This window comes from Ictalurus furcatus, chromosome 26 (assembly GCF_023375685.1).
Source record: "Ictalurus furcatus strain D&B chromosome 26, Billie_1.0, whole genome shotgun sequence".
NCBI classification, from domain to species: Eukaryota; Metazoa; Chordata; class Actinopteri; order Siluriformes; family Ictaluridae; genus Ictalurus; species Ictalurus furcatus.
Genome location: NC_071280.1, coordinates 10,292,974 through 10,314,613, shown reverse-complemented (window position 1 = coordinate 10,314,613; position 21,640 = coordinate 10,292,974). Strand labels below are relative to the sequence as shown.

General features: G+C 37.9%; 1 protein-coding gene across 1 annotated transcript; it reads left to right on the top strand.

Moving 5' to 3' along the window:
* The first annotated feature begins 420 nt into the window (after positions 1 to 420).
* Positions 421 to 19,873, top strand: col17a1a (collagen, type XVII, alpha 1a). The gene is given in 43 exon segments (XM_053616167.1): positions 421 to 1,169; positions 1,402 to 1,444; positions 1,917 to 1,948; positions 2,089 to 2,136; positions 2,406 to 2,540; positions 3,097 to 3,198; positions 3,756 to 3,803; positions 4,250 to 4,324; positions 5,575 to 5,628; positions 5,713 to 5,877; positions 7,951 to 7,992; positions 7,995 to 8,153; positions 8,765 to 8,896; positions 9,045 to 9,314; positions 9,396 to 9,446; positions 9,550 to 9,576; positions 10,257 to 10,283; positions 10,368 to 10,430; positions 10,922 to 11,026; positions 12,018 to 12,080; positions 12,312 to 12,401; positions 12,491 to 12,526; positions 12,610 to 12,645; positions 12,742 to 12,804; positions 13,078 to 13,113; positions 13,196 to 13,267; positions 13,388 to 13,414; positions 13,592 to 13,627; positions 13,761 to 13,796; positions 13,932 to 14,015; positions 14,089 to 14,124; positions 14,530 to 14,613; positions 14,704 to 14,775; positions 15,100 to 15,162; positions 15,258 to 15,317; positions 15,782 to 15,823; positions 15,937 to 16,017; positions 16,145 to 16,192; positions 16,293 to 16,412; positions 16,627 to 16,731; positions 16,843 to 16,953; positions 18,270 to 18,414; positions 19,050 to 19,873. Coding segments are annotated over 43 exon segments (3,432 nt in total). The 5' UTR covers positions 421 to 973; the 3' UTR covers positions 19,162 to 19,873.
* The last annotated feature ends 1,767 nt before the right edge of the window (positions 19,874 to 21,640 follow it).

Below are 21,640 nucleotides of genomic sequence, written 5' to 3'. Positions count from 1 at the left end.
GGGAGCCTGGAGCCTATCCTAGGGGACTTGGGGCACAGGGCGGGGGACACCTTGGACAGGGTGCCAACCCATTACTGGACACAATCACACACACATATTCACACACTACAGACAATTTGGAAATGCCAATCGGCCTACAACGCACGTCTTAGGACTTGCCAGAGTAGCTGGAGGAAACCCACGTAGCATGGGGAGAATATCCAAGCTCCATGCACACAGGACCGGAGGTGGGATTCACACTCCAACCCTAGACGTGCACAGCAGACGTGCTAACCACTAAGCGACTGTGCCACCATCAATGAATCAATGAAAAATAAAATAAAAAAGACACTCAACAGCAGACATAAATTTCAGCTGATTCATTTATAGATACAAAATAAACAGAACTGACTTCTCCCACAAATTTCTGTGCAGGGATTATTTTTCAGTGCACTATGATGTCCTGGATTGTAGCCTGGATTGGCAAGTGGGCAAGGATGCACCAGTGATTTAGACAAATGAGCAGTACGCTTTCATTATACTGTATGTAAACAACTGTTCACTATATTCATGAGATTTTAGTCTTTGTAACATAACATCCCTAACAAGACAACTAGTATAATATTTTAACTCTTTAAAGACTTGTTCAACATCAGTAACCCTAGTGACGGTCCTTCCATAAATTGACTTGATTATATTTGTCTGTTTTTGTGTTTGTCCGTCATCATCTTCAGTAGGTGGCTCAAGTAGCAGTGCGGTGCAAGTTGTGACTGGTGGTGTGAGTGGTGGTTCATCTGTGACTTCATCTTCTCTGGGAACATCTTCAAGTGGAGCTGCTGGAGGTTTGGGGGCTTCTGGCATAACCTCCTCCATCATTGCAGTCGGAGATTCTTCAGGAGGAGGCAGTGGTTCTGCAAGCACTTTTGAGTCCCGCTCATCTTCTCAGTTTCTGTCCAGCTCTTCTGGGCACTTAGGGAGCCGTTCACTTGGTACGATGAATCTGTCAGGGGGTGGGGCTTACTCATCAACCATGTCTTCTGGAGGAGGAGCTTCATCTACTGTTATATCAATGGGAGGTGGCTCTACCAAATACACCTCCTCTGCCACAACAAGTGCCGTGAAGAATGCTAGCTACTCACCGGTCACACAGAGGAGAAGCAGCCTGACCCTGCGCACTGCAGGATATGAAGGTGACTTACAGCTTGTGACCTTTAACCTTTAAATTTTGAACTTTATTGTACTGTATAAAACTATCCATTGTGAGAGTGAGAGACATAATTGTGATTAAATGTGCATCAACTTCATCATAATTTTATACAAGCAAAAATGTAGCCTATATATAATGTATTTAACTCTATTATTTAATTATACTGCATATTTATCTTTTTAAGTCTTTTAACTATTAACTATTTTTTTTATTAGGAAGCTCCAGTGGCAACTCCTCCCCTGAATATACTAGGAAAGAGTATGGTCAGTGTGTTTTCATACTTAACAACAATAATCATAATAATAATAATAACAACAACAACAACAATAATAATAATAATAATAATAATAATAATAATAATAACTTTTTAAAAAATAAATAATAATAATAATAATAATAATACATTTGTTTTAAACATTCTAAGCAAATATTTAAACATTGATAAGTTTTTTTTCCAAACAAAAAAGTACATAAGTGAACAAATAAGTGAAGTGTAAATAATAAGTAAATACATATTAAAAATAGTTCAAAAACTACAACAATAACAACAATAATAATAATAATAATAATAATAATAATAATAATAATAGTAATAATAATAATAATACTTTTAAAGCATTTTAATATGTAAAAAAAAAAAAAATCTGTGACAATTCATAGACTAGATTAGTGCAGTTTCATTTTTTTTTTCTTTTTCTTTTTCTTTTTCTACAGCAGCAGCAGCAGCAAGTGCAGCCACCAGAGGACGCACCCAGACAAGAGGTAAAAAACTTGTTATACAACTGTTTATAACTATATGCAACTGCAGTTGTAGAATTGAAAGTTAATAATCAATGAATAATGAATAATGTGAAAGTAACTAAAGTAATAAATAAATAATTTGAATCTCCTCATATTTTCAGAGAGTGAAATCAGAGCCAGACTGCAGAGTGCCTCTCCATCCACTAGATGTCAGTATATGCCTTGTAAAGAAGTTTGAAATGTTTTGATTATGCTAACCACATTTCACATAATAGTTATATATATATATATATATATATATATATATATATATATATATATATATATATATATATATAAATTTTATATCAATTACGTCATAAGAACAGCTGTCAACAGTAACGTCACCTCCTTGACCTAAACTTTGTGGTGCTGGCAGATTATGATGTGTTCATGCTGAACACATTACTGCAACTAATCCTGATGACATTATAATTAGGGACTGAGCTGGATGATGTGAAGAAACTTCTTAAAGGAAGTCGCTCCAGTAGCAGCAGTCCTCCACGCTCTCCCACCAATACACTACCCATACCTAAAAAAGCAAGTGTGGACACACGCAAAGAGAGCCACTCAGGTAACACACACACACACACACACACACACACACACACACACACACACACTTTGGTAGATTCAAAGATCAGCATTGCACTGAAAATGAACTAGTGAGCAGAGAAAGAAAACCATACATTAATTCAATAATTAAATTGACTTCTAAATTCAACGTTCAGTTATTGTTAGCTATTATTTTTGTTTCATACCAGATTAACTGAGCAAAAGGATTGTTTGCTCATATCATATCCATATCCATATCATAACTCACATCTGTAATGTTAGAGTTTCGCTGGTAATGTATAACATTTACATTCACTAACATGTACAGTTTAATTCTCAGTGTTTTTCATTCGTATACATATTAACATATTATTGGCATGCCACACCCATAATGCTGATGATAAACTATATACAGTACCTATAACACAATAAACGCATCTTAATTTGTGTTCTTGCTGATCACTTGATCAGATATTGATATTAAGCATGTGCAATGAGACTTTCACTCAATGCATCAACATGAGTTCCTATGTCACATCTGTAACTTTTGACTTGTCTCTAATATATTTTTTCAGGTTATGACAGCTCTATCCTGGAGTCTGCATATAGTGGATATGGCTATCACACCAACCCCAACAACCTTAGCCCCCACTCCACACTACAGCACAATGGTGAGAGTGTGTAGCTGTGATGATGAACATGTGTATTTGTGTTTACTGAATTTCTTAAATGAAAGGTGTATGTTTGGTTGTTGTTGTTTTTTTTGATGTGAAGACATTTTACTTTTTTCTCTAACACTTAACAATAACAGTACATGAATAATCATGCACTAATACCTGAATTAATGCTTACTTAAATATGAATGAATGATTAATTAAGGCATGTACTAATCATGAACTAATGAAGAGCTAACCTTAACTACAATATGAGTCTTGTGAATTCATGCGTGAATAACCACCTTAAGTACATGTTAGTAAATGTTTTTATTAGTTAATGTATTAACTAACATGTAAGGGTAAACTAAATCAAACATGCTCTATAAGAAAGAATATGAATTAAATGGGCATAATTTCAAGTTGTTTATATAATTTGCAACATTGTTGTTTTTTTTTGTGTGTGTGTGTGTGTTTTTTTTTTTTTTTTTTAACTTTTTGTTCCATAGTAAGTGTTTATTTGTGCTGCTGTATTCTGAAGGTTTTGTGTTCATTTTGTGTTCACTTATTGGTGTTTGTAGTGGGCCTGCAGAACAACCTGACCTTGAACTCCTCAGCCATGAGCAGTGGCCTTTCTGCTGGACATGCAGGTATCTGTGAGAAACATATTTTTTTAATATCAGCCACACATTTAATAGTTTTACACTAAATACTAGCACTAAATTCACTGGAATGGACAAAATACTAAATGTAGACTAAGTAGATTATGTAGACTAAACGTGCCATGGGTTATTGGGTCATAATTTGTTATGCAATAAGCCCTGAGACTTTAAATACTTTAGATATAGATGTGATGCTTTATTATAACTGAGTAATTATGATTCATTAAACTTTTTGGAACGATCCAAATACCTTGTGTAAGGAGAAAAAGATGTGTGCTCAATCAGAGAACAGAGAAACTTTACTCATGCTGAATAATTTACATGATTCATACTGCTGAATTCATACTGAATGAATTTATTAATAATTGTTGCTTATTCATTAACATTCACAATGTTGTTTTTGTCATTTTCAGTGTATGGGATGCAGAATAATTTGGCCAGTGGTGGCGGTGTGGCAGTTACTGCAAATGGGATCAGTGTTGCTCCAGGTGAGTAAAAAGTAAAACACTAATATTACTCATAAGCATAACTCACATGTGTTGCATTGCATTTCAGTCTTTTTTCTACATGCTTAGTTGAGAGCCGGTTAAAGATTTTAGTTATTAGTTTTCTTTGGAAGCTTAAGATCTAATTTCCCTTCAAGGGAAGGACTTGGGGATGAACAGAAACACTCAAAGGTTTATTTAGTGTCATTAGTTAGGTCTTTTTGATCATTAGTGAGGTATTTAAAGTCAATGAGGAAAAATTGAAGGGTAACTTTAATGGTAACCTAGCTGCTAGCTAATGGTAACTAGCTACTAATCTACACTCTTCCATTTGAATAGTTGTATGAACTATGTTCAGAAAGGGGTAATATGGAAACAAAAAAAATGTTTGAATAGGCTGTGGAAAATGAAAAATATAGCAACAAAACATGATAACAAAATGTGGGAGTAAAAGCCAGGCTGTCACTGCTGTTACTGAGTGGTAATACTAGTAGTACTCTTCTATTACTAATATAATTTTTATTATTATTGTTATTATAAATAGTAGTAATAGTAGAAGTAGCAGCAATGTTCTCCCTGTGCTTCAGGGGTTTCCTCCAGGTACTCCAGTTTCCTCCCCCAGTCCAGACATGCATTGTAGGCTGACTGACATTCCCAAACTGTGTGTGAATGGGTGTGTGATTGTGCCCTGCCACACCGTCCAGGGTGTCCCCCCCCTCCCCCGTTGTGCCCTGAATTCCCTGGGATAGGCTCCAGGCTCCCCTGCAACTCTGTATAGGATAATCTGTACAGAAAGTGGATGGATAGATAGTAGTAGCAGTATATCAAAAGTCTTGATATAAAGTCTAAATGAACAATGTGTAGAAGAATATACACACTGTATGCTTCTTAAAACCCACCATAGCCCAAAAAAGTTTTCAATCTAGAATCCTTAAGCGGTCTTTGGGAAATGACAATGCATCATTATACAGGATTTATGTTTTATGGGATTCAATAAGGAAATTTGATTTTTAAAAGTAGGAAAACCCACAAGTAGCCTCCGTGTGCAACAACCCTAACATTAACAACTACCTAAAGTTGGACAATTCAATCGTTTAATAAATCTTTAATATATCTTTAAGATGTTTAAGATATAGTCACTAGGTTAAAAAAGAATACCAGAATACCATTAGTCAAAGTTATTACTATAATTTGTTTGAAATATTTAGTGCTGACTAACTATGTTGGTCTGTATGTCCCTTGCCTTTTTGCAGTATATGGAGTGCATAAGAACATTGTTAGCACTACAGCCTCCACAACTGCTGCAGGTAAAACAAGATATTTTTCAAGAATGCAAAGTAACTAAAATGAAATCACTTTCTGCCTACTCATCCTCTTTCATTCATTTTTAGCTGTCCCCAGGACCTCTGTCACCAATGATGACGTGTTTGTTAAGGATTACAAGTTCATGCTGCTGGAGAAAGAAAACGTTCAAGCGAAGAAAGAAAGCGAGAGGCTGATTAAGTCGAAAGACACGGGCAAAACATTCACTTCCACCACTTCCACTGGTGGACTATGTAAGGAGCAAACAATATAGATATTATTATATTACCACTGTGCATCCCTTTACAAATTACATACTAGATCTGAGCTGAATATTGGGGGTAAATATTCATTATATTTTGGGGTAAATATCCAATTTATCCTAATATTCAAAGAAGAAAATTCAACATCGAGATGCTGTTCTCACCCACATACAGTAAGGAACTTGGGGCTCAGGTTGAACCTCGAGAAAAGTATGTTTTCTCCAGTTAAGAGAACAACTTTGCTTGGGGTTATATGGGATTCTACTGCTACAGTGAGGGCGTATCTATCCCCAACACATGTAGGGTCAATCCTATCAACCTTGAGCAAGATAAAGTTAGGTCTGGGCATCTCCCCGAGATTGTTGGGGCTTATGAGAGCAGCAGCCAATGTCATACTGTTGGGCCTATTGCACATGAGACCATTTCAGTGGTGGCTGAAAAGACGAAACACCTGAGAGTAATCATGAGCGGTGATGCCTACATGCTCTGAGAATCTGGAGGTGTCCCTGGTTTCTAACCTCAGATCACAGTCTAGGGGCATCTCTTTATTGTAAGACGCTATTGACAGATGCCTCCCTCATGGGCTAGGGCGTAGTCTTAGATGGCCGTGCAGCTCATCATGAGTCTCTGGAATGGCCCTCATCTAGAGTGGCATATGGGGCGGCTGTGGCTCAGGTGGTAGAGCAGGTTGTCCTGGCCCACATAACTCCATTTGCCGAAGTGTCCTTAAGCAAGACACTGAATCCCATGTTGATCCCAATGGCAAGCTAGTGCCTTGCATGATATCTCTGTTGCCATTGGTGTGTGTGTGTGTGTGTGTGTGTGTGTGTGTGAGAATGGGTGAATGAGAAACAGTGTAAAGTGCTCTGTAGGTCTGCTAAGGTTAAAAAGCACTATATAAGTGCAGACTATTTACCATTTGCATATAAATTGCCTAGAAATGTGGGTCGTATTCCTAGTACTGAAATTCTTACTTACTCAGTTGAGCGGTCACCATGTGTTAGTTGTGACAGACAATACAGCAGTGGTCTCATATATCAACCACCAGGGAGGGTTACGTTCGCACCCCCTGTTCTGGCAGGCACAACTAATTCTTCTCTGGGCGGAGGGAAAGTTTTTGTCAGTGAGTGCAATGTACATTCTGGGCAACCGGATGTGGGGGGCAGACCTCTTGTCGAGGCAGGGACTGAGGCCCAGGGATTGGAGGCTCCATCCACAAGTGGTGGAGTCCATATGGCGGAGGTTCGGCCAAGTGGATGTGGATGTGTTCGCCTCCGAAGAGAAAGCACACTGCCCACTGTGGTTTGCCCTTACACTTCACCATTAGGGCTGGATGCCATGGCACACATGTGGGCGAGATCACGTCTGTACGCCTTTCCCTGATTGCTCTGCTCCCACAAGTTCTAACGAGAGTTCGCCAAGACCGTCTACGTCTGCTGCTAATAGCACCTTATTGGCCAGCATGAATATGGTTATATTATGGATATGGAGATAATATTTTTGCTAGATGCCACTCCCTGGGAGGTTCCCATTCGCAGGGATCTATTGTCTCAAGCCAGAGGGTTGATTTATCACCCTCGGCCGGAACTATGGAAACTATGGGCCTTGCTTCTGAGGAGCACCAGCTCATAGATTCCGGTCTCTCAACCGAGGTTGTATAGACGATGTTAAACACTAGAACACCATCCATGAGAAAATTGTATTTGTTCAAGTAGCAACTTTTTGTCTCGTGGCGTGAGGAACGTCAGACCCAGAAAACTGCATAATAGCTACAGTTCTGGAGTTCTTACAGGGACGTTTCTCAGCAGGGTTGGCTCCTTCTACAATTAGGGTCTATGTGGCTGCCATTTCGGCCAGCCACGCCCCTATTGATGGAGCCTCTGTGGGGCAACATCCTCTAACATCGAGGTTTATGTGTGGTGTCAGTCGGCTGAGGCCTATCTGCAGACCATTCATTCCTTCCTGGGACCTTTCTGGTCCTGGAAGGTCTGTTAGGCAACCCATTTGAGCCTTTAGAGTCAGCCTCAGAGAAGCTTCTGACTACATTTTCCATTTCTATCATAGCAGCCACATTTTCAGATGACTCGCTGAAAAGGGAAAAAACGATGTTCTCTGGAACCACAGAAACAGCCACAGTGGCAAATGGTCAGTACGTCATTATATGTTTCTCTACAAAATCCATTTAACATTGACTTCACAAGATAAATTAACTTTTGCTTTTACAGGTGTCAAAGTTGTTTCTACAAAGGACAAAGCCACATATGCAGGTATATGATTCACATCAGCTGCCAAGTTATATTTTTAGACATGTTAGACCCTGACCAAGATAAAGCAGTTACTGAAAGTGAGTGAGTGAGAATATTAACAGTAAAAATGTCAAAATACATCAGTCCAGTTGTGTTTATATATTCTTTGAATATATATATATATATATATATATATATATATATATATATATATATATATATATATATATATAAAAGTACATTTTCCCTTTTGTTATATATAGAAAGCATGGGGGGTGCAAACTTATGCACTCAGCTGTGTACATGTTGCAAAAATTTATTAATTGTGTTAACTGTAACATGAGACAATAATATAGCCTTATGTTACAGTTTAACAAAATGAGTAACATTTTAGTAACATACACAGCTGAGTGCCAAGGTTTTCACCCCTCTTCCCACAATGATTCTGACTTCTGTGCCACTTCATGTACATATGTGCCACATGCTTTTGGTTCCATTATTTTACAGATTGTCTGCGTTATAACAATAATTAATAGTTTAAAATTTATCATTTAAAAGATCAACGGAATTTTTAGCGCTATATGCAGGTAATTAGAGATAATTAATTAGCATTTATTCTTGTGTTACTGTAGAGATTCGGAAAGATGAATCTGGAGGAGGTGGGATGGGATTCTGCTCCTGCTGTACGTGGTGGAAATGGCTGCTTGGATTGCTGTTGGGACTGCTCTTGCTGCTGGGTCTTCTCTGTGGACTCATCGCTCTGGGTAAGACAGTTTAGCAAAAGACGTTTTCTGAAAAAAAATTCAGGCTTCTAGATGTTCATGGCTTGAGTGGCAATGACAGTCAGTAACCTGTTTTGATTCAGTGTGTGTGTGTGTGTGTGTGTGTGTGTGTGTGTGTGTGTGGCTCCAGCTGAGGAAGTAAAGAGCCTAAAGGCTCGTGTGGAACGTCTGGAAGCCGGTGGGAACACCATAGCCTCTGCTCACACTAGCCGCCTATCAGCACCATCCTCAGTTAACATTTTAGATCCACTGGATTCTGTACAATATGAACGCACCCACATAGCACGAACAGAAAACAATATACAACTAGGACCTGACTCAATGCAGCCTGACCCAGCCACACTGCAGAGGACCATAAAACAACTCGTTCAGTCTGAATTACAGTCAGAGAGCATCAGAGGTACCAGGATTAATATGGCCATTTATTTGCATATTTGATAGATATTCACAAGTAATTTATTAATGTTTATTGTCCATGTAGCTACACTGGCATATTCACTGAAAGGAGAGAGAGGGGAGCCTGGGCTCAAAGGTCAGACTCCTTTCATATTGAAATAACTTTCAAATTGAGACATCATGAAAATAGGCTGGAAAAAAAAACACTGCAAAATAAATATGTTCCATTTTTTTCTCAGGTGATCAGGGAGCTCCTGGGATTAAAGGTAGGGTTTTTTTCCAATTCATCAATGTTTAATAATTCTTCATAGCAATTTTGTTAGTTTTTTTGTTCTTTTTAAAAACTGTTGGATATCTGTCATTTGACTTTGCAGAAATAATAATAATAAAAAAACTATTGAAAACTAAATATTTTTCTTTTCAAAATTTAAATAAAGGTCTAGAAACATCTCCCAAAATTTCTGCACACCCTCAGAATCAAGTTCCAACTAGTCACCTAACTAGTAGCGCTCATAATCCTTCTTATACACACGGAAATAACCTTGTTCTCATAATCCATATTTTTACTTGTTTGTTGCACAATTCAGGAAAACATGAAATACATGTTATTAATCTGTAATGTATCCTATTTAAACCATTTGTGTTCAATGGCACTTGGAAGAAAAATACTGGAAATCAGGCTCCACCCAAGTCAATGGTTGATGGCTTTAGATTATTAGGTAGAATGTTGTATTGGATGCTTCTTGTTGGGTTACAATTTAAAAAGAAAACAAGGTATTCTATTATTTTTACTGGGCTGACAAGATTAAATTGTATGTTGTTTTTGTGCATATCTAGTCATTTTACTACAGTAGATTAAGTTTAAAATTGCCTATGGCAGTACTGCAAGTACTGTATATTAATGTTTGATCACACTATGGTTATATTTGAACACATTGTTTTTCAGGTGATGCAGGATTTCCTGGAGTGCCAGGTAAGATAACTGTCATTTCCACTTACACAAACATTATTTTTTTCAAAACATATAAATACAGATAAATGCCTTTCCATCCATCAGGTCCTCCTGGTTCTGCTGGTCATCCAGGACAAGAAGGTACAAGAGGACCTAAAGGAAGTGCTGGTAAGGTGCAGCTAAAACAGCTTTGCTAAATAAAATTGCACAATAATTCAATCTGAGCCCAAACCTTTTTTTTTGTACATTGGTAGTTGATCATGCTTGTGGCCAATAACTGAGATAAAAGATTCTTGTTCTTCCCTGATCCTTAGGCCTTAATGAATTTTCCTGGCTCTAAAAAAGTTATGATATTTGACACAACCTTTTATGTGCAGGTGGGGAAAATAGTTGAATAATAATGTAAAATAATATTGAAATTATTTAATATATTATTAACCAATAATAAATGTCAGATTTCACCTCCCCTTGCCCTGTTCTAACAAGCAACCCACAAGGCCTGTTTCACTCAGAAATGTCATTTTGTAAAATGCTTTTGGACTTTTTTTCTTTTTCTTTTTTTGTTCAGTGTAGGAATTTTGCCAAAACATACAAACAGTAATAAAGATTGGAAGTCATTCAGGGTTAAGTCAGATGTACTATAATTGTGTTGCAATCAGGTGAGCCAGGACATGATGGCCCACCTGGACAGAGGGGCCGTGAGGGGCCAACAGGACCCAGAGGAGAACCAGGCCCTCCTGGAGTTGGTGAGAAAGGAGAAAAAGGTAAGAGCATTACAACTTAGTAGAATTGATTCCACCCATGTTGAGTTCAGCAAGGATGTCTTGGTCTATTACCATTTTACTGACGAACTGATGATTTGGCTTTGCAATTTAAAAACACTTGAGCTACTGGAGAAGAGATTAAAGGTTAAAACAAGGACTGTTATGGATCATGAAGACAATCCTTATCCTTTCCATTGCATTCCATCGTATCGCATCCCATCCCATCCAATCCTGTCCCATCCATTCCTTTCCTATCCTCTCCTGTCCTACAGTTAAATTTGCATTTATGGCACTGGACAGACGCGCTTATCCAGCGCGACTTACATTTTTCTCCTTTATACAACTAAGCAGTTGAGGGTTAAGGGCTTTGCTCAAGGGCCCAGCAGTAGCAGCTTGCTAGTGTTGGGATTTGAACTCACAACCTTCCAATCAGTAGTCCAATGCTGTAACCACTGAGCTTCCACCACCCAAAACCTGGGCTTGTCCGGGATTCTATCCTATCCTATCTTATCTTATCTATCCTATCCTATCCTATCCTATCCTATACTATACTATACTATACTCTATTATACTATACTATACTTATTATACTATATACCCATCCCATATCATCCTAATCCTACATCCTATTTACTCCTACATTTATCTTTGTAACAACTCAATCTTTTGGCTAAACAATTTTATTTACCAAGGTTTGGCCATCACTACTTTTATCTTTGTGCATCTTCTGTCGTGGCTACTACATCTTCTGTCATGCCTACCACATCTTCTGTCGTGGCTATTACATCTTCTGTCGTGGCTACTACACAACAGATCCTACATGTGTTTACAAAAGACCTTACAGCTGTTTTTGTTTTCATGGTACCTCAGTATTATCACCTCTCTGTCACTCCTTCCTAGTGGCTTTAACACAGTACAGATCTGTATAAATTAACTACAAATTTGTAAGAGGTGTGGAGGTCATGTGACTTATGTTTCTTTGTTGTTCCAGGAACATCTGGAGATCCTGGACCTCCTGGGCCTGCAGGACCACCTGGACCTATGGGACTCAGAGGTACAGCCATCAAGCTTGAAAATATTGATTGATAATGAGCTCAGTCTGAGAGTATGGTTTTGTTTTGTTTTTTTGTTTTTTGCAAAAAACCCTGACCTGTTTCTTTTTACTTAGTGGAAACAGTCCTTGGGTCACTGTTACCTTAAGAACTGTAAGATTTGATTGTATTCTGCTCATATGTAAGAATCCTATATGTAAAAATATACATTTGAATTCATCTACATTGAACAGGTGAAGTGGGTGCTCTAGGTACTGCGGGTCTTCCAGGGGCTCCTGGTCCTCAAGGCTTCCGTGGGGATACTGGTGATCCTGGACCGAAAGGTGTCTATGAGTTTTGAACATACAAAAAGCTTTTCTATGTTTTGTCATTTTTTTTCTAGGCTTTTGTTAAACATCTTTTCTTTTTACAGGAGAGAGAGGACCTGCAGGACCTCCTGGAGCTAAAGGTTAATCCAAAGCTGATTAACAGATTTTAAAGATTTAGTCAAGCAATGTTCCCACATAATAACTCTATTGTCCCCCACAACAGGTGATCAAGGGGAGAAAGGGCCCCGTGGTGTTACTGGTAGGTAAAATGGGCTTCATTTGAAAAGAGCAAATCACTGGAAATTGTGTATATCATGCTTTGGTCATGGTATTATCTTATAATCTACTTTTTCAGGAGAACCAGGGCAGCCAGGACCTATCGGTCCATCAGGAGAGAAAGGACCCAAAGGATCAGCAGGTAGGTCCTAGGAGAAATATACAACTGACAGTGTATGTGATAGTGTGCTGTAAAAGAAAATTTATCAACACCTTCTGATACAATCAGAATTGAAAATTTAACAGCGTTTTAATTTAGGCATTTACTGAACACATTTTTAGAACACAGGATCTAGGCATATTCCATTTTTAAAATAAATCATGATATTGTTCTATAGTTTTTGTACCGTGACTATAGCACTAACTTGATGACAGTATTTATTTTTCCTCATTATCAACATCCTTAATTTCACAGGTGCTCCTGGATCAGATGGTGCGAAGGGAAATCGTGGTATGTTCAAGATCCATGAATATCTTAGAACTTTTTTTTGCCTGAATTGCCAATGTCATACATTCTTCCACTTAAATTTAAGGGGGCCAAGGACCAACTGGGTTGCCAGGTCCACGTGGACCAGCTGGACCTCCAGGAGATGCAGGCGTGCCAGGTACTTCTATCAGCTTGGTTAGCAAGTTTGGTCAGCTTGGTTAGCTTCTATCAGCATTAACTATTTTAAAAATCATGGTTATGTTGGTACTGATTGACTAATTTGTGTCCATATTATCAGGAACTCCAGGCCTTCAGGGACCACCAGGTAGGTTTTACTTTATAATTACATATTTTATAATTAATTAAGTAGTTAAACGTTTTATAAAGTAGTTAAAAGCAAATCATATATTTTGACCACTTCAAAAGTGCAGGATCTGTTATGTTGCCAGCAATTTCTGAACAAAAATCTGAGAGATATTTTTACTTTGACTCTTGTTTGTAGGTTTGCCAGGAACACCAGGTCAGCCTGGATCTAAAGGTATCATCCATGTATATTTTCTGCACTACATAATACTTTTGCACTGTGTTAGTAATGTAGAGTAATGTGAAATGTCAGCACTCTAGTGCAATGCCTTGAAAAAGTCCCTTGCATATTCATTGTTTTTTTTCAGGTGAAGCAGGTGAACCTGGAAGAGTTGTCACTGCAGGTGAGAACTTCTCCAGCGTTGATTCTCCACCATTTAACCTTAATTGAGGTTTAATTATTACCTAGTGATTACCTATTGTTAATCAGTTACCTATTGTTAAACTATTTCATCAATTCTTTCTCTCCTTCTCTGCAGGCTCTGCTTCCAACACTGTGGGTATTCCTGGACCCCCTGGACCTGCTGGACCTGCTGGGCCTGCCGGAGCTCCTGGACTGTCAGGTAAGGGCTTTTACAAATTTATTTCTAATTCCATAACTAATTCAAGATTATGAAAAAATTTATTTCTTCTCAGGTCCCATTGGCCCTGCTGGTCTTCCTGGCCCAGCTGGTAAGATGTTTTCATCCATTTAAAGAACTGGAATTTAGTCCATAAAAGTGTTGAGTTTACTAACAGTGATAGATAAATAGCCTGTTGTATGGTTAAATATACTGACGTTCTTTTAAAAGTTCAGATGTTTCAGTACTCTAAAGTGCCAGTTGCAGTGATTATTATTGACCTCAATCATAATGCAATCAATAATAAAACACAAGATCATTGCACTGGTGTTTGTTGGTATGGCAAATTATTTTTTACCCTCAACACAAACAGTACACTGATAAAGAGCATAAGAAGAGCAACTGTGAAGAAACAGGAAAATAAAATGGCTGATATCCAATCAAACTAGCATTACGCCAAAGTTATACCAGTCGTTTACATGGTTTCTTTGCACTGACATGCAAGTTGTTCTTACAGGACCCAAGGGAGAAAGGGGTGAAAAGGGTGATGATGGTGAACCTGGCATTTCTGCAAAATCTGTTGAAAGAGTCAGGTTTGAGCGTAAGGCATCACTTTTCTCAATTATGTACTAATTCTATGCTAGAAATACTTCAAAATCATTTAAAAACTAATTTCAATCTGACTGAATAGCTGCTGCTGGTCTACCTGGTCCTCCTGGCCCCTCTGGACCCCCTGGACCCCCTGGAGAACCAGGGAAACCTGGTAAATTTGTCCTTTTTATATTATACATATAGTATATTATATATTATGTATATTATAAATTAACATATTGTAATTTAATTACATTTTTGCAGGTGAGGGCAAAACTGGCCTACCAGGATCCCCAGGTCCACCTGGAGAGCCAGGCAAGTTACAAATTGATTTAACAATGATCATTTTACAGCTCAGCCTTGAGTACAGTTCAGTGTTAGAGTAGCAGTGGAGAGTGGCTTGGGTTAATTTTCCTTTTTTCCCCCCTTATGGACTGTACCTTCATTTTCTAATTTATTTTTCTTACTGATGTTTGTTACATTTTTTTATTCTCAGGTATTGGTCTCCCTGGTCCACCTGGTGACAAAGGTGAACCAGGACGCTTTGTACCCACCTCAGGTAAATGAGTTATTCTTATACTGTGCATGACGTTGCATTTGACCTTAATCTAGGGCCAAACAGTACACTGATGTACATTTCTATCATTCTAACAGAAACCTTTTTTGCTGGACCTCCTGGGCCTCCTGGAACTCCTGGATCTCCTGGACCTCAAGGTAAAATATAGTTTCCAAAATCTATTAACCTTTGCACTATATACATAAATATACCTCTGAATCAGTGTAACTCATGCCCATGTTTTGAACACATAAAAAGTTAAATTACAGAAATTTTTCATATATAAATATTATATATATATATATATATATATATATATATATATATATATATATATATATATACATATATAATTCTGACTTTTTTTTGTTATATATAGACTTTGTTGTAAACTGGAATAAATAAGAAGCTTGTAATATTTATTTTTGTCAGTATTTTATTTAGTTTTTTTAGTTTTTTTAATGCCTATTATTTTCTTATTTTTATATACTTAGAAATAAGAAAATAGAATCTATGAATTGTGGATTCTACAATTCATATAAAAACTATGAATTGGGAATTATACTGTGTATAATTTTTTATTATGTATAAATTCCATTTTGTACTTTTGTTTCTGTTATAGGCGAGCCAGGTCATCCTGGACTACCAGGAGAACCCGGACTTGGTAAGCAATCTAACATCTACATTTCCAACTTGTATGCAACCAGATGCACTATATTAACTTGTGAAGATATTAGTAATACTTTAAAAAAAATTTTTTCTTCTATTTTAAACAAGGTTTTCCAGGGCCTGTGGGCCCAAGTGGACCCCCAGGTCCTGAAGGCTTACCAGGCCCTCAAGGACCACCAGGTTCAAAAGGTAAAATGAAGGCCATGCCATATAAAACTTGGCGTAGAATTAATCACATGCTAGCCAAAAGTTTTTATGCCCACATATAATAGATCTTCAGATAAGTAATCATTGTTCCATAATTTACTGGTTGTAGGTGATGCTGGTGTCCCAGGGGCCCCTGGCATCCCAGGATATTCTAATGGTAGGTTGGAATTACTATGCTGAATACATGAAACTATATTTGAACTCTTACTTGGTTGATGTACTATTTACGGTGTATCTCTCTGCATCTCAATTATAAGGTGCAGCCAGAAGTTCACCTGGACCACCAGGTCCACCTGGACCTCCAGGGCCTCCTGGACCTCATGGTGATGCCTCTGGCTCTCCTGACATTGCTCAGCAGCTTAGTGACCTTATTAGAAGTGAGCATCTTTAGTCATTTGTTAGCTGTTTTCTGCCAATACATCTTTATATTAGTTGTTCTGTTGGGGTCATAACCTATTTGCTTAGTTTTGATCATTTGTGATTGGAGAAATTTCTATAATCAGCAGTTTTATGTCTAGATTTGTTAACTATGTGCCTTTTAATCATTGAATAATATCAGGTACTGATCTTGGATTGCTTTATTTGTTGAAGGTGATGGCATTAGGCAATACTTCGTTGGTCCTCCTGGGCTTCCTGGACCACCTGGAAGTGTATCTGATGCTGATTTGGCTAATCGTGTAATCAGTTACATCAAAAGTGAGCCTTTATAATCGATCATTCAGTAAATTATATCATTCTAGAGTAGACTTTTATGAAGTATATTTAGTCTGTCACACAATTATAAACCTTCTTTTCGGTGTGATGCAGGAGAGGAGGTGAGGCAGTATCTGGTTGGTCCTCCAGGACCACCTGGAGCTCCAGGTATTCCAGGCCTCAACCCTCAGGAAGTAGCTGGAAGAGTCCTCAATCTGATGAATGGTAGGTTTTCTTAACTAAAATGTAGTAAAGCATATTTAAGTACTACATACAAGTTTGTCAAGAAAGTGAAGTAAAGAAAGAATAAAGAATCCGAGGATTTTTGTTATGCCTTGCACAATGTTAGTATCACCTTATATCGATCTTATTGCATTTTTTCCCCAAAATTGTTAACAAAACTTACTTGTGAACATAGCTTGTTTTTATTTGCTTCTAAATTTCTTGCCATTTTGTACCTTAACAACATGTTCAAATATAAATACAAAAATCTACACACATACACTTAAAAAAATAAAATTTCCTCTATTTCTGTGCCTGTTTTCAGAGCAGGGTATGTTGACGCAATCCGGACCCCCAGGCCCACCTGGCCCTCCAGGACTTCCTGGAGCAACCTACAGTAATCTCCCACTTCTCCTACAAAGTAAGAGCCCATTAGTATTATTCATCCTCAGAAATTGTACATTTTGCCCAATATAAACCTTGGTCTATAAATACATCAAACTGAGTTTGACAAACTATTCTTCTTTAAAGACTCAGAGTATAGAAGTCTGATCGGGCTACCGGGACCCCCAGGCCCTCCTGGGTCTCCTGGCATCCCAGGACCTCATGGACCCCCAGGCCCTGTTCCTTTCACAGGCACATTTGGCCTGGAGGATATTCAGAAATACCTAGAGAGTAAGCAATATTTTTTTAAAAATTGGGTTTCCTGACAAACATTAGTCATTATGTTTTGTGTACTACTTCCTGTTGCCCGGGCTATTCAATGTAAACCATAATGGTCATTATGACCTGAACAAACAATAGACAGGCATATTACTAGACTAGGGTAACTACGGTCAAACTTCCCCACTGACACTAAAGGCTCATCTTAATATAGGAGTTATTTAGTGTTTAGTATCCAGGCCAGTTATACAATACGTTTACATTTACATTTATGGTATTTGGCAGACATCCTTATCCAGAGCAACTTACAAAAGTCTACTATGTAGATCTCTATCAAAACTAAATCCTTATGCTAGTTCACTAAGCCAGGGACTTAGAGTACCATCAGTCTAAAAACTTTGTTGAAGAGGTTGGTACAGTATGAAAAAATTTTGAGAAAGACGAGTGGTAATTTAAGTGATTGCTGACGATGTCTAAAATGCTTTTAATTTCTCTGTGTAAGAAATACTGAATAAATAAAAAATTTTTCATTACCATTCAGAGTCATCAAGTGCAGTTCACACTAGGCCTAATCTGTATTCAGGAAACATAATTTCTTGGACTTTGCAGGAAATTGAAATGGAATTTCATAATTTATAATTTCACTTTACTTGCAGATGTTGGTTTTAAAGGACCACCTGGACCACCGGGGCCTCCTGGACCTCAGGGCTCTCCTGGAATCACAGGAAGCCTGGTGTCATATGCTGAGAATGCACACCAAGAGCCAATCCGTGCTGAACTGCAAGAATATCTAAAGAGTGAGTATGCAGAGTATACTTGAATAATCTGGAAAAGAGCAGGGACTCAATGGTTAGTTGTCTGTCCTCAGATAGGCAAACAGAAATTGCTGAAACAATGCCAACAATTTGTTTGGTCTTGAAGAATTTTAACGCATCTGACATTGTGACTTTAGTGTGATACGGTATCCTTGATTTATACTTAACCCTGATAGAACTTTATAATATTTTGGACATGCTGTGGGTGTACTAGTTGCTTCTTGGTGCTAGAACACTGCATTCCAATACTATAGTATTCTCAATTATCAATCACAAACAGTTAAATCTCAAGCTGTAGAACATAACTCACTGTCGGTCTCAGTGTCAGTCAAAACACTGCCATCTTCCACATACACCGGCTCTCAGAAACCATCCCTATCACCCAGAGAGAACAGCCAATTTTGATCTCTTGGACCCTTGGCCAAAGATGGCTATGGCATAGTTGGGAATCTAAATTGCAATTTCTCAAGGATAGGGTGACTGTTTTTTCTATTGCACCACACAGGAGCCCTAGCCCTAACCCTAACCCTGAATCTAATTTAAGTTGCCTCAACAGCTTCCTTACTTTGCCATAATTTTTCTTGCAGGTGGCAGGGTGTTCCATGAAGAGCCAAGCCATAGCTTTACAAAGTCTATTGAGAGTTTGGACTACCCCACTATTGCAGAACAAGTAGTGAACTACATCAAGTGTAAGTTACAAAAAATTGTCAATGGGCTAAGTGTGTTTCCATAGGAGACAAATAGGCCAGTTTTAGTTCTTGGGTTGCAGTTCCAGGAAGCATTTTGGTTTCTTGCTTTAGAGTGTTATATTTTTGCCACATGCCAAAATGATGTAATGTCATGCATTTTACGCCACTTCTGTAATTGCATTTAATGGTCATAGTTATGGCTTAGTGTGCAGTGTTGCCACCTCACAGCTCCACTCTAGGGGCCAGTTTGATCCTGAGCTTGGGTAGGCAGATAGTGGCTACAGATATTGTTGCCCTAGTGAGTGAAGGAGTGTTTGAATGTGTGTTGCATGATGCTCTGTGAAGGACTGGTGTCCCATTGGGTGTATTTCCGTCACATACCCAGTGTTCCTGGGATAGCATCCAGATCCACCGTGACCCTGCCTGGGATAAAGCAGTTACTGAGAATGAATGAATAAATGGTCATAGTGTGGTAGAAGTGCTAAATAGGAAGTTGTTCAGGTTCTACAGAATGTATTCCCCATTCAGGATAGTTCCAGTGCTCCATACTTCCACAAATGTTTCTCTAGTTTTGGTTAAAATGCTCATATGAGAGTCATGATTAATCGTGTAAAAACCCATCATATCTTTGTCTTTAGTCTTTGTATACATCTCTTCATTATGGATGTTGAGCTGTTAATGGTGCTACATAGCCAATACCTCTAAATAATTTGTATCTGGGTTTTTTTCCAGCCCGTGGTTTGTTGTTGCGGGATCTCAAAGATATCCAAGGGCCGCCGGGTCCTCCTGGACCACCTGGACGTCCTGGAATCAGCCATTCATACAGTACTTATAACAACATGACTGAGATACTTAAAATTATTAGAGGTTGGGAATAAATGATTTTTTACTATTAATAACCCTTTATAATACAAAACTTGGTGTGAACTGTAACCAATTTATGCTGTATATGCTACTCCAAAGTATATACTGTCAAAGTACATACTTGATCATTTGTTCTGCAACCTAAACGACCCACTTGTGTCACTTTTCTAGACCATGGCATGGTTGGACCACCAGGAAAACCTGGGCAGAAAGGAGAAATAGGATATACTGGTCCCAGAGGACCAAGAGGTTAGTAATTTAACAAGTTCACAAGTTAATAATTTAGGTTGAGCTCAAGAATTAAGGTTCAGTGATTGGACCAAAGGTCCAGAGGGCTGTGAGTTCAATTCCTTTTACCTTCAATTGCTTAGCTATTTTCTTGGATTGGATTCTGCCTCCCTTGCTTGTAACTAAAGCTACTTACATTTGGTACATTCATACAGTTTAGAGTGCATGAATGTGCCAAATGGTTATGATAAATGGAAAGAACCGATTTTAGATATGTGTATAGTGGAAGTGTAATGCAACTGGCTCCATGCTCCCGATGACCCTGTGTAGGATAAGCGGTACAGAAAATGGATGGTTCTATTTCCCAAAAATCAAAACAAACTAGTAGCCTAATTAAAATCATCGCAACCCTGACCCAGCAATTACTAAGGATGCTGTAAATGCATTGCATCAGTGCTGGACAGTCATATTAATGAACATTGTATGAAATAAAATGTATGAAATTGAAGACTGTTTTACGAGTATTTTGTTGTGTCCTGCAGGATCCTAGTCCTGATACACACCTCTAATCTCAACCAGATGCCCTGTGGACCTTTCACAAAACAAAACAAGCAAAATAAATAAATAAATAGTACTCCTCCTATTTATATCCGTATTTGTATACATTTTTAATACATTACCTGTTCATTCTGAATAATGTTACTGTGTGCAGTTACATCCTGAATATACACAATTTAAATAATGTTTCAAGGTACATTATTGTGGACCTTTTTTCTATTGTTCTGTACCAATTTGTTGAACCACTGTATTAATTGGCATATTCAGGTCCTAGAGGTGAGCAAGGCATCCCTGGTCTACCAGGACTTCCTGGCAATGATGGACCAAGAGGACAAAAAGGAGAAAAAGGTATAGCCTGAATATGTATGGCATATTTTTCATAAAGCACTGTTCAACAATGTAATGAAATTAATTGTTGATAAGACATGTTTATTTATTTATTTATTTTCTTCAGGAGAAGATGCCTACATAAATCACAGAGGAAAGAGAAGTACAGGTGTTTAGCCTGACACAGATTTTTTTTTTTCCCCATAAATTTAATAATTTTTGTAGCTTTTTGTTGTTTGCAACTTTTAGTAATAGCCAAACCATTGGATTGGGAAGTCCATGACAAAACCATACTTGCAGAAATGCAGAAATGAAAGTACACACATGATTGTGGTGACTTGCTGACAGTCAGGATGTCAAACTTCTCGACATGACAAACTGTATGTACATATATCATTCGTTTTGTAATCCTACGATAGAAACGCGTAGTCAAAGTTAGGCTCAAATGTAGTATTTCATCAGATTTCTTAATCAGGTTTACTTTTTTTTTACTATGAATTTTTTTAGAACTATTTTTTAACTACAACCTTTTAACATTTTTGTTTG